Below are 15,460 nucleotides of genomic sequence, written 5' to 3' on the forward strand. Positions count from 1 at the left end.
CCCCTACCTCCCTTTGCAGAGTCTTGGTATTTGAGGACAAAGCCAACGGCACTCCCTGCAAACCAGACGGACCCCCTCCAAAGCGGGACATTGCTAGCCTGCCTTAACTGTAGATGTCAGCCTCTGGACTGCAAGTGAAGAAGAGGTGGTTGCGTGAAATTGAGTTGTCTCTTAACATGTGGAGTGTTGTATTAGTGTGGGACCAGTGATTGAGGATGTAATTTTGTAATATACGGTGTGTGTGCAAGGTGTCATTTGGAAGACTGAGCCCACAACTCACTAAATGATGTTTGACTGTGAATATTATTATTCATCTTTTTTCCTTTTAATTGAAGTGTAGCATTAGTAGTTGTAATCTGCTTGATAAATTACATTTTGTAGTAAGCATTTTATGGTTCATCTACTCTATTTTTTTAAGGGAAGACTCCAAATTCTCCAGAGGTTGTTTTTCCTTGTTTCTTTGTTTCAGTTTTGGGACGCGTTAATTTTAACGTTGCAATAGTAGAACGCTTTTGGAGAAGCATAAGGAGAAAAGAAGCATTTTTCTCAACACATTTTTTGCACTGTCCTCTGTGGTCTCGGATGGATTCCGGCCAGGCTTATCTTAGTCAGCGTCTTGCTTTAGATCTGGTGCCAGAGATAACAGGCCCGCCCTATTTCCTCTCGGTCAAAGCCCTTTGAGCTGGAATACTGATCTGGAATCAGTAACTAGGTTGTCATGGCCGCTTCATTGTCTGAAAAATATTTTTTTGTAGATGACTGCTTTGCTGTGTTTATTACATTCACTCACTAGTTGACAGAAGAATAGGAGATCATGTTGACCGTGGGACTTTCAGACTTTCAGTTTCAGTATGTGGCTTAAAGAACAGCAAATCTCACTCCGTATTTAGATCTGTAAGGTGAAGCACATGTTAATTTTGGAAGGAGTGTGATTTACAGGCACACAAACATAACAAATGTACATAGTATACTACACACAGTACAATCATATCCTTTCCAAGTGCCTCAACATGCAGATACTGTAGAGCCAAAACACAGATTAACAAAGGAAGTGCACAGAAGTGTTCAGTTCACACTCCTCTTAGCTTACTAATTACATAAAAATGGGAAATAATGTTTTCTTTTATGTCAGTTTTGGTGATGTTTGTTGAATTATATTGATATGAAGTTTCCAATGCATTCTGAGTGAGTGATGTTCACGAGTGGTGGATTTTTTAAAATGTTTTTTCCCCTTTTCTTACCATGACTTGTTTATGTCACAGCAAGCGTTTAACTTGTTTGTTGGGTGATTTGACTGTTCAGGTTACCATATATTTCATTAATGTTTTAATAGTTTGTGTTGGATTCATTTTTCTCCCTAGCATTTCTTCACATCATTTCCCTCTCTGTTGAAGTGTTCATTGTCCTGTGAATTCAGTCATTTGTGCCTCCGTGTTCCTGTAACTCACGCTACTTATTGTGAATTTGGTACTCGTATTTTTAACCCACTTAACACATGTTAAACTACTGTTATTTTGTTTTGAGTGTTATAGTTATATTACATCTTTTAATGTTGTTAAGATGCACATTGTTTGCAGACACCAAAGGAATTAAAATAATTCTTACACTTAAGTTTTTAAATGTTTATTGCTATAATAGAGATCTTTTTTAAACATAAGACTAATTTTGAATTTGGGTGTAAAATGACATGTTATTAGGCAAATAGTAATGTTTTTATTTCACTAGTAAACACCAGTGTTTGTTCAGAACAAATTTCCACTATTATGTTTAATGCAGGAGATGACATGCTACATTAAGAGGGAAATATAGTCACATCACCTAATATGAAAGCTGAGTGGGCTTGGCTTACAAACAACTCCACAGTCATAACGATTGGCTGTCCATCAAGCTAGGGGTAGTTTGACAGGGCTGCTCATGACTACACTGTAGTATACTGTACCTCTGCTTAAGTTGACTAAAAAGTAAAAAATCTTGTTTTGGAAATTGATCTTATTGCCTTAATTTAAAAAAAAAAAAGTGAGGAAAAATCCAACCTTTGAGGACACCAATTTTCCAAGTGAATGAATGATGTATCGTAAATAAAGAAATGTTCTTCCTTAAAATAGAGGGGGCATAAGTATACAAACCCCTATGTTAAATTCCCATAGAAGCAGGCAGATTTTTGTTTTTAAAAGCCAGTTATTTCATGGATCCAGGATGCTATGCATCCTGATAAAGTTCCTTTGGCCTTTGGAGTTAAAGTAACCCCACATCATCACCTACCCTTCACCATACCTAGAGATTGGCATGGGATACTTTCCATGGAAGAACATTTATTTATTCACGATACATTATTTATTCACAAAGAACATTGGTGTCTTAAAGTTTGGATTTTTTTTTTTTTTAATTAAGGCAGCGCAATCAATTTCCAAAAGATGATTTTTTTTATTTATTTTTTATTCCTCTTTTTAGTCAACTTTAGCAGGGGCTCTTGTACTCATTACCAGCGCCTTATGTGTTGTAAAAGATCCCATTGCAGCACGTGTTGCTACCAGTGCTGATAAATGTAAAGGTAAAACCTATGAATTATAAATTTTGCAATTAAGAAAATCTCAATCACAGATCATGATCATCTCCCAGTTTGTTCACAGGCGAGAGAGGGAATTGTTGGCTGTGAAAACAAGTTGAGTGTTGTAATAATGCTTTCATTCCATATTTTTTCTCATTTAACTTGTCCTGTTAACATGTGCAGGTGCAGCTGTATGCATTCATACTCCTGATCAATAAAATGTTTTTATAGAAAACTTAATAGCTGCTAGTGCAAACTGTCGTTTTGATTTTGATTGTCTCTATTCACTGCAAAGGTCATTCATATTCCATTTCATTGGGAAAGCAGGTGCTTGGGTTGGGAATAGTGTAAGCAGTATTTTAATAAGCATTCTAAGAGGCTGATCCAATAGGATTATTATAAGCGCCTCGGTAATTAAAATGATAATCAATCTAGCGTGTAATAAACTGCCAGGAGTTTATGTAGGCCAGTGGAGGAAATAACAGTTGGACAGTGTTGAGATTGTCATGTAAGGAAAATATAAAACAACATTCAGCTAATGATGACACTGAGCCCAGGGCAAATGTTAGGTCCAACCTCATCTGCTGTGTTTTTTTAAAGTTAGCCACATCAAGTTTATTTAGCGCCTTTCGTTGTATTTCATCTACTTTTTTAGATCTCACATATATACATATATACGACATAAGTTGTGTGTCAGGTTGGTTAAAAGAATGTCTCATTAGATTTTCTGCTGCAGTGCTGCCACATTCAGGCGTCTCTGTGTTTATTTCTCTGTATGTCCTCAGTCAGTGTGCTTCAGCTATGTGCTGAGCAGATTTAGAGTATACCCAGTTTGACTGGCTTGTTTGTTTGTTTTTTAAATCTTGATCTATTTCTAGTTATTGCTGAGTCAAGTAAATGTCAAAGGTTTAAAAAAAAAAAAAAAAATTGTGAAAAGGTGTATCCTTCTGTATGGATGGGAATTAATTGTCCATGGCTGATGTGGAAATGGGCCTAGTGAATGCAACACTGCAGTGTAAAGTAGCACAGGACATCAACCTTCTCAGTGTCAGCTCTCTTCTTGCATAGACACTGTCATCTACTGGTCCCTCTGAGTCAGGACACGAGTAAGATATTTGACTGGAATTAAGGAAATGAGAAAACTGGAGGTAAAGCACGACCTTAAATGGATTCATGGAAAATGAGGACCCACATCTCCTCCATAAGTAACACAAACATTCTAAATTTAATAAGGATTACAACCTTAATGGACTGGTAGTATTAAAGGAATCTGTCTTGAGCTGTGGGGGTCAATTAAGATTTTCATCAACTAGCAAATGTCATCTATAATTAAGGCAAACCCAAGTAAACATACACAATATTGGCTCAAATAATATATGTTTTTTTTTTGTGAGTATTTATGCAGTGTTGTATAAGAACTTTTAGTTAAGTAAAGTATCAGAATACTTCTTCCACCATAGATAGAACTAATGCCTTGATTACTGAGCTGCTAATGCACTGAACCACCAGAGAGGGACTACTGCAACACCAGATAAAATATACAAAAACAGACATGAGACAAGTTTGAAGCACATGCTACCTAAATGCCTGTCTGAACGTTTTGTGTACAAACCTTTTAATACATACAATACAATACATAGCGAGTACTAATACATGCTACACATTGAGTCACACCCAAACACTTTGGTGGGTTCTTTTCAAAAGAAAACTACACATTCACACTTTTTACACAAGACTCGCAAATAGGCATTGCTTTATTTTGAAGAGATGCTTAAAAAAGTGCTTCTGCCACCTATGTGACATGTATTTATCTGATCAAAAGAGCATTTTAGTGGATAGTGGATATATTGGTTTATCTCACTATTTGAACAAATAATTTGTAAATTGTCCACAACCTAGGCAAGGCAAGGCAGCTTTTTTTGTATAGCACATTTTAGCAACAAGACAATTCAAAGTGCTTCAAATAAAACATTAAAGAGCAGTTAAAAACGATTAAGATAAAAATACGAGAATAAAAGTTATAGTGCAGTACAAGCACTTAAACATTAAAGACCTAATTTTGCACCACGACCTAATTTTGTGTCTTATGAATAGTTCTAGTTCTAAAAGAGGTGTCCACTTTCTGGATAAGCTGCTACAATGTTTTGAATGACTTTTCAGCCCATTTGAATGGTAACACACCACTTAACCTTTGACCTATTTCCTAAAATAAATGCTAAATAAAACCCTGTATGAGGATATGTAGCAGAGCCTTTACAGCCACCGTTAATGCCCAAACTTATGATTCACCCTCAAAGAGCAGCTCTTCTCATCTTGAGCAGCTCATCTGCTTATTCACAACTGACAACTGGAGCTGACCAGAACCTCAATGGACAAATTGCACGTGCAAAATTGAAAAGCGACCACAAGATGTCACCACTGAGAAGACTTTGGGTCATCTGCAGGTTTCTGATAAGAGCTGTGAAGAAATCTATTTTACACAAGGTCTGGATTGGTTGAAAGAAATACAAACATATTCACAGAAAGCCATTTACTGGCCCTCACTTCTGAGATTCCCATATAAGAAACAGACCAGAACTAAACATGCTTGACCTATATGCTCTGTACTGTATTGATATTAAATTACGTCTTGTGTCCTCAAAAGGTGAAACTATGTAAAAAATGTTTAACTTAATCAGTATTCTTTAATCTCATAAAGATAAAGCATATATAGTGAGCACAGCACACACAAACACATATACACACACACATACATGCAAATGTAAACTAAGTGACACTGACAAGGACTTTTGGTACTAAGGGTTAATTCCTACCAGAGCTCTCTGGGGAGTCATGGAAACCGTTTACCAGGCCATTATTTCTTTAATAATTGCTCACTGCTCACAGAGAAACTTGTATTTGTTCAGCCTGTACTTTGGGTTAACAAAATAAAAGATGTTTGCGCTTATTTAGAATATCCCTTACTGCATGCTGTACTTCATTGTGCTTTGGGGTATGATTTGGAACGCTTCGAGGGTGTTTGGTCATCCATCACTGTCACTGAGCATTTCTTCACACCCTGACAAGGTCGTTGTTATTCACAACATGTCTCATTCTCAGTCTTACAGTTCAGGAGATACAGAATAAGTGGCCTGTTCAAACCCAAGAACCATCATTAAGACCACACAGCATCGTCTAGCTGCCTTTGACTTACTAGATATTCACAACGCTGAGATCGATTCAGATTAGCACTAAAGAAAAAAAAGTCACATCTGTAAGATCTACAAGCCAACACAGAAGGCCTTCAGGGAGTTCACAGCTGTCCCACATGTCAGAGATGCTCTGAACTGTGGAATAAGGTCTCATCAAGACATTCAGTTAAAGAATTACTATTACTACTATAACAACTTTGCATATACTATTTTTCACCTTTTTTTACAGTTCATTAATGGGTAATTAGCGACATATTAGACCAGAACGGTACGGAAATCTAAAGTAAGACCCTTTGTTATTTTACATTGTTTGATCTTAGAAGGTAATTTGTAATGTTAGTTACATTGTTATATTAGTGTCTAAGTATAGTATAATTTGTCTCTAAAATGACATTACATGCAGTTTCCAACGACAGCATAATTTAGAAATATGGTGTCTAATTAGGGTATAACTGTGTTTGTTTATTGTCTAATGAAGACCCCATTATATCTAGTTGATAAAATTATGGCTGATATGCCTTATTAGTGTACCAAAAATAAAGTGAGACTATTGTTTCTTTTAGATTGTACAAGAGACTACAGGTGTGTGTGTTAACTAGGCCTACATATCACGGTCCCATCACCACCCATGTGATGTCTTCAATATCCAGAATTGTCTTTACATAATGTTCTCATGAATATATAATTGGAGACATTAGGGTATGAGTAATGTATCTAGGATAAAGGTCAACTACTGAGGTGTCATCTCTTACCTAACTGTGTTTCAGCTAACTGTATATTCAGCTGTGCAAACAGTTTGCTACTCCTTCGGGCCTTGTTTAGACATATATTTACAGCCTCACTCTGATCAGGCCCTTACAGTATTAAACAATATCTTAGTTGAGGTTGGTCTGGTTTGTTTGGCTTGCTGTTCTGCTCTTCTCAAATTGACAAGCTCATAACTCAGTAAACAGCAGATCAAGTTTATTTGGACAAATGGTATTTGTATAGATGTATGAGCATGTTTCAGTGTGGCTATTAAGTAAAGTGTGAGTAACGTTCAACATGACAAATTTGCCAGGTTAACAGAAAGACAGATAATAGTGTGACTGCCAGACTCATGTAATTTCAGGAGCACAATGGGACAAGAAGAAGAAATTGGACAAGAAATTTGATTGATTGCAGTACGGAGTACATTCAGGGAACAAGGATGAACTCATTGTGTGAAGCTTTGCAAACAACATTTTTGGCACTGAGTAATGCTTGGGAGTGGCACTGTTTTTTTTGTTTTTTTAATTGAGCCACATAATGTGACCACAGCATTACATTCCCATGAAACTCTATGTACAAGGCTTTTTTCCAGTTATTATCTAATTTTGTTTACCATGTATTAGACAAAGGTCATTTATACGTTGGTCTGACTGATAAAAAAGGCCCTTATGTGGCACTACAGTGCCGAGTTCATCCACAGTTCCATTAGTGCTTGGGCCACTGTTTAGCTTTCTCTGTAAATAATTAATGTTTCATGTTGTTACATTTGTTCATGTTTGCTACTGAGATTCTGTTACAGTTTTGTCCTACTTTCGTTGCTCATTAATTGTCACATGTAGGCTACGTCTGATATACATCTTCTAAACTATTCACTCTGACCTTGATTTCAAAATGGCCATATTGCCTACTTACTTATTTTCCAGGCACAAACAAGTTAAATCCATGTAAAGTTGATAATCACACCCAGATGTGGAATTTACTGGGAGCATTTGAAGGCAACATACTACGTTGCCTACGCTTTGACGAATCGCGCAAGAGCAGAGGCGCCTCCCACCCTCCGTGCGAAGCAGCCGCTCGAGTAGAGACGCACACACACAGCGGAGTTCGATCCATCTCTGCCTGCTGCTAGCTAACCCCGCAGGAAGGCCACTGCGGGAAGATGGCGACGGAAAAACAGAAACACGAAGGAAGAGTTAAAATTGGACATTACATTCTCGGAGACACACTCGGAGTGGGGACGTTTGGAAAGGTTAAAGGTATGTCCGACTGTCTTAACGTCTGTGCATCCTGCAAACTGAAAGATGGTGGCAATTGGAGCTTTTAGCTTAGCTGCTAACTTAGCATGCTAATAGCTAAGTTGTCGCAATGCCAAGGTAGCACACTTGTTGTCTTGCTCAACTTGTTTTTGACAAGCATGACGTTTTTTTGGGATGTGGCTACAGCTGCCAGCGACAGCCACACAATGCAAGTATTAGCGACATTAGCATCAATTTAGCCACATTTAATGTTACACATACAGTAAGCGACAGTTGCGTTGTGAGCTAACGGTAGCCAGAGCCACAAGTCGCTTGGTAAGACACCGTGAAGTAAACCTTCTTGATTGGTGTTAGTGGTGGTCGGGTAACGTTACATATTAACGAGGAGCATTTAGTTATCCCGATTTCCTGTCGTTTTATCTTCTTTAATTTTCAACGTGATATAAGAAAGTTATACAGCTCGATAGTTCATTTTAGTCTTAACTCTGCCCTCATGAGTTGCATTTGCCATGAAGAGACATAGCTATATGCTTTTAGATGAGGAGGGAGGGAGGGAGGGAGGGAGGGAGGGAGGGAGTAGGGCAAACCCGAATCTACGCCCAATGTTGTCAGTCCAGAGAGCGGCGCGATTATTATGTCAACACACAGCTTTGCTTGCACCAACAGCAAATATCTTTTGGATTAAAAAAAACAACTTGCATTGCTCACATTTTCCACTCATATGTTGCTATTATCAACTGATGTGATAGTTAAAAGCCCAAATCTCTTCTGTAGACTGCTTTTTGTTCCCCTATGTAGTACATTTTCTCTCCTAGGGACATATGATTAAGCCCTAATATACCCAATTTAAATGAACCAACAAGGTCCTCCAAAAAAGAACAATCCCACTCTTTGTTTTACAGTCAGTTAATTCCCAGGGGAGTAATCTCTCTACATTGAGTTTTTTTGTTGTAAGAAAGACGACCACAGTCTGTTGCTCTATGATTATGGTCTTGATTACTGGAGACTTTGTTAATCGTTTACTACAAGCACAAATGGTAAATCAATAGCAGCTGTTTACTAACTCGCTGCAAGTGTGCTGTCTTCCTAGCCTGGTCCTACCAGATTCAGGTACATTTAATTTTTTGCAGAGACTGGGCACTCTCCATTGAAAAGTGTTAACTTCCTTGAAGTCGGTTACTCTGTTGAGGTTTAAAACTGTTGGATCTGCCCAGAGCCACTCTGGATTAGGGATGTAACAGTATGAAACTTTCACCTCAGGTTATAGTGACCAACATTATTACGGTTTTCGGTATTATCACAGTATTTTTAAGAGTGTGATCAATATGTTCCGAAAGCACTGATAGGCCTACACAAGCTGAAATAATTTCAAACAGTGTTTATTATGTTACAAAAATATAAACAATAGGTTTGTAAAAACTATTGAAAACAGGCTACTGAATCACTTGCCCGCTGTAGGGTGTCCGGTATGAACTACAACCAGAGATGTCTGACTTTGAGATCCAGGAAGATTTATTTACAACAGGAAGTTAACTATGAAGTTGTATTTGACGTTACATGTGAAGTTGGATGTGGTTCTGAAATATAAGCAAATAATAATGCACATTAATAAGCTTTTGACTTACTATGAACTTTACTTACCAAAACTAAATGTTGTTATGTAGCCACCAGCATATAACAGAAACAATTCTAAGAATTACATTCATTTATCTGTAATAATTAACATAAATGTAACATATTGCTTAGTACCACATACTAAGAATAAGCCACATCTACTACAGTACACATATCCATAACGGGACGAACAGTGTAAGAATACACCTTTTAATAGTGAAGCTCCACAGGCTAGTCTGTTTACTGGCGATTCCACGTTGCCAGCAAACACAACCTGAATATCAACACGTGTAATATTAAGGAAGTAATAGTAAAGAATCTGCACATCCATCAGCTATGCAATAAGAAACACAGCAACAGCAATATTATCAAGCCGATTATATATAGATCTCACTCTCTCTCCAAATAAATGTCAATATGTAACACAGCCTAAACGTCCACATTGTAGCAGAACACTTATTGAAGATAACGAGGCAGTAAAACCCATTTGACAGTTTAGCAAGCTACAGAATAGTTTTAACTTACGTTCTGGGCTACACACATCACTTCAACAAAGAAAAGAAAAAAGGTAAAGAAAAAAATCTGCTGCTACATTCTGTCCCCTTCTTCTGACTGAGCACAGTACGCCTGTATGGCAACTTCAGGTGCCTCGTATGAAGCTGGGAAGGATTTAACACAGGGTTTCCACATCGTGGTTATCCACGGTGATAATAAGGATATTTTAAATGAAAAAGGTAATTGTACGGAACTCACTGGAGGTTACCGAACATCAGCGTCTTCATTTTCCGCCACTCCCTCTGTTCGCTGATTGAACCAGTTAAGATTTGGCCGAAGAAAACGCAAGAATATACGGCAAACCCAGACAGAGTACTAAAAGAAAATGAAAATTGAGCAGAAGTACGTAGGAGGGCAGAGCCAGGCTACCCTCTTCCCACATTCAGATGTTTTTTCTCTGTTTTGGGTATTTGTTCTGATATGTTTGCATACTTTTCTACTTCTGCTGTTGCATATTGCGCTTCATGTGAAATCTTTGTGACATCACTAATTTTCACTTAAACTGAAGACTTTTGGGGTTTTAGATGAATATCCTATGTCTTTTAGCTTGGGTATCTCCTTTAAAAACCACTGACTATTGACTAAACCATGTCTGTGAGATAAAAACTATCTGCTTGGATTGTATTTTAAATTTGTAAGTAGTTCTTTATCTTGCATGTTGCGGTTACAGACATATTGGTCTTGCATTGCCAGAGTCTGGCTAGTCCACACAGCATTCTGGGAAGGGAGAAATATTTGCTCTGGTTTATTATCATTTCTTTAAAACAATCACAATTGTTTTGGGCGGTGCCTCTGCAAAATAGCACAGGGAAGGAACTTGTTTTGGTGAAACATGTACTCGTTCAAAAGTTGTTTTAGTCGTGCAAGAGAAAACTCAAACTCAAGCTTACCAGAAGCCTGCAGCTGCATTTTCCCCGACACCCTGTCCACTGGTGGAGTCAGAGATGATGCAGAAACAACAGAAACATTTCTGCTTCTCTTAGGTCACTGGAGTGTGAACATTTTGCCTTCCCCTGAGTTATGTAAACAAACAACAAACATTAGTTCCTTTGGGATCAGACAGAACTTCATTGGGTATTCAGGTGCACCTTGTTAAACTCATGGGCAATATGTAAACTCTGAAAACTCCCACTGTTGTTGTAAAGTACCCTTCTACCATCTAGTGGCTCTTATTGTGGCAGTGCCTTGACTACTGGGAAAAAAAGTTTAAATTGAATTGTGATTGCTCTCAAATCCCTTTGCTATGGGAAACAAACACAAACTTCAAGCTAGCAATCCACATGCTAAAATGGCAAGTTTTGAAGAAAATTCGGCAGGCCTGATTGGTTCTTTCAGTGTATGATTGGAAAGATTTACAAGGAATATGTTTACGGAGCTTACTATCTAACTGGTTGTTTTGAAACCAATTGGCATCAATTGCTGTGGACACTGGTTCACTGGTAAGAGCAAATTATGTTTAACCAGCTAATTTAAATAACTCACGTCACCGTATTGTGTGAACCGTAAATTTAATTTAATATGAAACGTATTCTTTTGCGAGTGCAAATGAACACCAAAACAAGTTCATTAAGAGACAATTTTGCGGACGGTTGTGATTGTTTTTTTCCTAGAATGTATCTGTGGTGTAGCCAGACCTTCCTCCACATGGCTGTGGAGATAGGTGTGGCAATGCAAAACTATAATTGGTTTTACTCATGTTCGCTTAATTTTTGTTTCATCCTGCAGTGGGCCAACATGAGCTGACCAAGCACCAAGTGGCCGTGAAGATCTTGAACAGGCAGAAGATCCGCAGTTTAGACGTGGTGGGAAAGATACGCAGGGAGATCCAGAACCTCAAGCTTTTCAGGCATCCTCACATAATTAAACTGTAAGTCCTAGATTGCATCCTGCTTGCTGCTCCATAATCCCCCTGCCGCCACATTAATACCACCCACTGAGCTATTTTAAGGCTTTAATGGTGTGTTTTAGAATACATCCATGTGGGACAATATCTGTCTGACCCAGTCTTTTCTCCCATCAGTCCTTGGCTGCTTTATTGGTTATGCTCTCTGTTGAGCTTTCATTTTAATATAAAAGGCTACACTGTTGCCGAAAGTCACTAATTTAAAAATATATTTAGAAAATTGCAAAGGTACTTCATACCTGATATGCAATTGTAAGCAGCAATGAACCAAGGCCACAGTTACCGGGTCATTAAAGGGACCATGAGGTGTGGCTGATTGCCTGAAAGACCAACTCCATTTCATGCATGCACAAGAATGTAAACTCTGGAGAAAAAGAAGCAATATGACACAAGATGAGCAGTTAGTCAACATTTGTTACATGTACTGAAACCCCAGTTGACTATACTGCAATCATTACCACATTAACCTTTTAGACAGACATGTCAATTTTCTGATGCTGGATTTAAGATGATTTAATTTAATTTAACACTGCCGCCTTATCATTACTGTGCAGCTGTTTTTAGTAGGCTATTTTTAAAAACTTGTGGATTCAGTGCAGCAGGGGTTACAATACTGTTCACAGAAATTTCAGTTGTCCTCTTAGCTTATTCTTCTGCTTGATGTTGAATATGACAATCGCAAGGAGAAATGTGGCTTATGTGCAAGCGTAGCCACACAGCCAGTGTAGTGTAAATAGATGCTGGTTGCCAGTGTATATTATGAGGTGCAAGAATTTCTCACTAAGCCTTATACTGAAAGATTAGGCAGCAGGGCTTTTTAATATGAGGAAATTATGTAATTGCGATTAGTTTTGATATTGCGATATCATTCACGAAGTTAGAGGGTAATGATTATTTTTGCATTATTATTCTATTTCCATTTTAAAAATATATTAAAATGAGCTTGGTGTGATTTTTGCAAAGATGCACAACAAAGATTTTTTTCTTCAGTCTGTAGAATACAACTTGTAGGCCAGGACATCTCTTCAGCACCACAATTCTTATTTCGGAAAGGTATTTTAACACATATTTTTCCTTTAGCAAATATTGCTCCACCCAGCAAAGGGTTAGGGTTAGGTAATAATATTGAACTCACTATATTTGGCTGTCTATATTTGAGCAGCGTTCTATCTACAAATTGTTGATCACCACATGATTTGAACTTGTGCTGATGTCTGCAGGTATCAGGTTATTAGCACCCCTACAGATATCTTCATGGTGATGGAGTATGTCTCAGGAGGCGAGTTATTTGACTACATCTGCAAAAATGGAAAGGTAAAGCACTATCATACTGGAACATTTTTATAGCCTGTTATAATGATATCCCACATTTTCTTTCACTCTTGCCATCTTGTCATGTATAGCAAATGTTTATCATATGTAGCAGATATTGTGTATTTTTTTATCAGTGAGGGGACCAGAACACAAAAGTGCATTATGTACTTCTTGGTGTTATAGCCAGCCTTTGGTGCAGATACAGCAACCTGTGAACCAAAAACGGCAGATGGAAAAGATATCCAAACACAACACGAAGTGCTGCTCAGTCAGCTGTGATGTGCTAACTGAGTCACAGAGAAGATCACACCTAATGGATAATTGCTGCTTTGACAGTTGGATGAAAAGGAGAGTCGTCGGCTGTTCCAGCAGATTATTTCAGCAGTAGACTACTGCCACAGACACATGGTGGTGCACCGAGACCTCAAGCCTGAAAATGTGCTGCTTGATGCACACATGAATGCCAAGATTGCAGACTTTGGTAAGTGTGTCTCAATCTTAAACTCAGGTCTTCACAGGGGACTTTGGTTTAGTGTTAAAATGATGGGCACAATAGTACAGGACTTTGTTTATTAACTCTATATTAAATGTAACATGTGGAGTTTTTGACTTCTAATAGGGCTATGGAACAATGTTTCTACGGGTAGTATTGCACTTAAAAAAAAATTAAATGTAGGGATGCACCAATCCAATTTGCCTTATCACTATCGGAGCTGATACTGACCATATTATAACAGTGTAAAATTCTGTGCAGGATTATCAAACATGATGTCAGATGGAGAGTTCCTACGAACAAGCTGTGGTTCTCCAAACTATGCTGCTCCTGAGGTCATCTCAGGAAGGTAAGTTTTTTTTTTTTTTCTTGTTGACATCATTAGAAGTTGACATTGACTCAGAACTTATGCACTGCTACAAAATGTTGCTTTCATGATTATAGGACTGCTTCTGTTTAATTGTCTTTTAGGTTATATGCTGGTCCAGAGGTAGATATCTGGAGCAGTGGGGTCATTCTCTATGCCTTGTTGTGTGGGACGCTTCCCTTTGATGACGACCACGTGCCAACACTGTTTAAGAAGATCTGTGATGGGATCTTTTTTACCCCGCAGTACCTGAACCCGTCAGTAATAAGCCTCCTTAAACACATGCTGCAGGTGGACCCCATGAAAAGAGCCACAATCAAAGAGATCCGGTGAGCCTGACGAGATTAACTACAAAGTCAAACTGTGGCTATAACCATTTCAGATTATAGTAGATTATAGTATGTAAGACTAGTTTTATTGTCAGTGTTGCATTCATGGTCTGTGGTTTGTTTAACTACAAAAATAATTTCTCCTCCCGCAGAGAGGATGAGTGGTTCAAACAGGGCCTGCCAAAGTACTTGTTCCCTGAGGACCCATCGTACAGCAACAACATGATTGATGATGAGGCTCTCAAGGAGGTATGTGAGAAGTTTGAGTGCACAGAGGAGGAGGTCCTGTCCTGCATATATAGTCGCAACCATCAGGATCCATTGGCTGTCGCCTACCATCTCATCATTGACAATCGTCGCATCATGAGTGAAGCCAAGGATTTCTACCTGGCGTCGAGCCCTCCTGACTCTTTTCTAGATGACCAGCACCTGACCTCGTCTGGTGCAGCTGTGTCTGGCATTGTCAAGCCCCACCCTGAGCGTGTACCCTTCCTCTTGGCGGAGACTCCTCCCAGGCCACGCCACACACTGGACGAATTGAACCCCCAGAAGTCCAAGCACCAGGGTGTTAGAAGGGCCAAGTGGCACCTGGGTATCCGGAGTCAGAGTAGACCCAATGACATCATGTCTGAAGTGTGCCGTGCCATGAAACAGCTGGATTATGAATGGAAGGTAAGGAATAAACTCCATGAGAAGGGCATATGGAGAAAAAAGGCCTAACTTGGTTCTTAATTTGTTGTAATTGAAATCAGTAAAATGAAATTGTGGTTACACATTAAAACAGTAATTAAAGCTGAGATTATGTTACTTAAAGGGGCTTTAAGTGACGTTACTTCTTGTTGATGTTCGAAGTATTTTCAATCAAAACGAGACTAGCTTGCCCCTCCCTCCTCCTCATCCTGCCCCCTTCCTTCTGTGTGTAACCCCACACCCCCAAATCCTTCTTGTCAGTTATTGGCTGGAACACATTTGTGTATACTTCATGGTGCAAGTTGGCACAGTTTATTTTTGTTGCCGTTTGTAGACCCAAGGCTGTCTGCAGAGACCAAGGTATTTTTTTTTAATTTTTTTTTTACAGTGTGTTCTGAGGACAGGCAGCTCGTGGATAGTGAGGAGATGTTTGCTGTATGTGACAACAAA

General features: G+C 38.6%; 2 protein-coding genes across 4 annotated transcripts in view; both read left to right on the top strand.

The window, feature by feature from the left end:
• aif1l (allograft inflammatory factor 1-like) overlaps window positions 1-15,460 on the top strand; it is a 27,838-nt gene that overhangs the window by 10,860 nt on the left and 1,518 nt on the right. Inside the window, exon 6 of one of the 2 annotated variants that reach the window (XR_004335701.1) lies at window positions 20-454. Coding sequence is in view for 1 of the 2 variants with exons in the window: in XM_032540070.1 (XP_032395961.1) it covers window positions 20-107 (88 nt within the window). In the remaining variant the exon portion in view is untranslated. Of the gene's footprint in view, window positions 1-19; window positions 1,612-15,460 lie in introns of those variants that run through there. The other variant, XM_032540070.1, reaches the window with a different exon arrangement.
• The window catches only part of prkaa1 (protein kinase, AMP-activated, alpha 1 catalytic subunit), a 9,672-nt gene continuing 1,708 nt past the window's right edge, over window positions 7,497-15,460 (top strand). The window contains exons 1-7 of one of the 2 annotated variants that reach the window (XM_032540062.1): window positions 7,497-7,745; window positions 11,640-11,781; window positions 13,038-13,131; window positions 13,468-13,612; window positions 13,886-13,973; window positions 14,096-14,320; window positions 14,473-14,992. In XM_032540062.1, coding sequence (XP_032395953.1) covers window positions 7,649-7,745; window positions 11,640-11,781; window positions 13,038-13,131; window positions 13,468-13,612; window positions 13,886-13,973; window positions 14,096-14,320; window positions 14,473-14,992 — 1,311 coding nt within the window. In that variant the 5' untranslated portion in view covers window positions 7,497-7,648. Of the gene's footprint in view, window positions 7,746-11,639; window positions 11,782-13,037; window positions 13,132-13,314; window positions 13,613-13,885; window positions 13,974-14,095; window positions 14,321-14,472; window positions 14,993-15,460 lie in introns of those variants that run through there. The other variant, XM_032540063.1, reaches the window with a different exon arrangement.

This window comes from Etheostoma spectabile, chromosome 16 (genome assembly GCF_008692095.1).
Source record: "Etheostoma spectabile isolate EspeVRDwgs_2016 chromosome 16, UIUC_Espe_1.0, whole genome shotgun sequence".
NCBI lineage: Eukaryota > Metazoa > Chordata > Actinopteri > Perciformes > Percidae > Etheostoma > Etheostoma spectabile.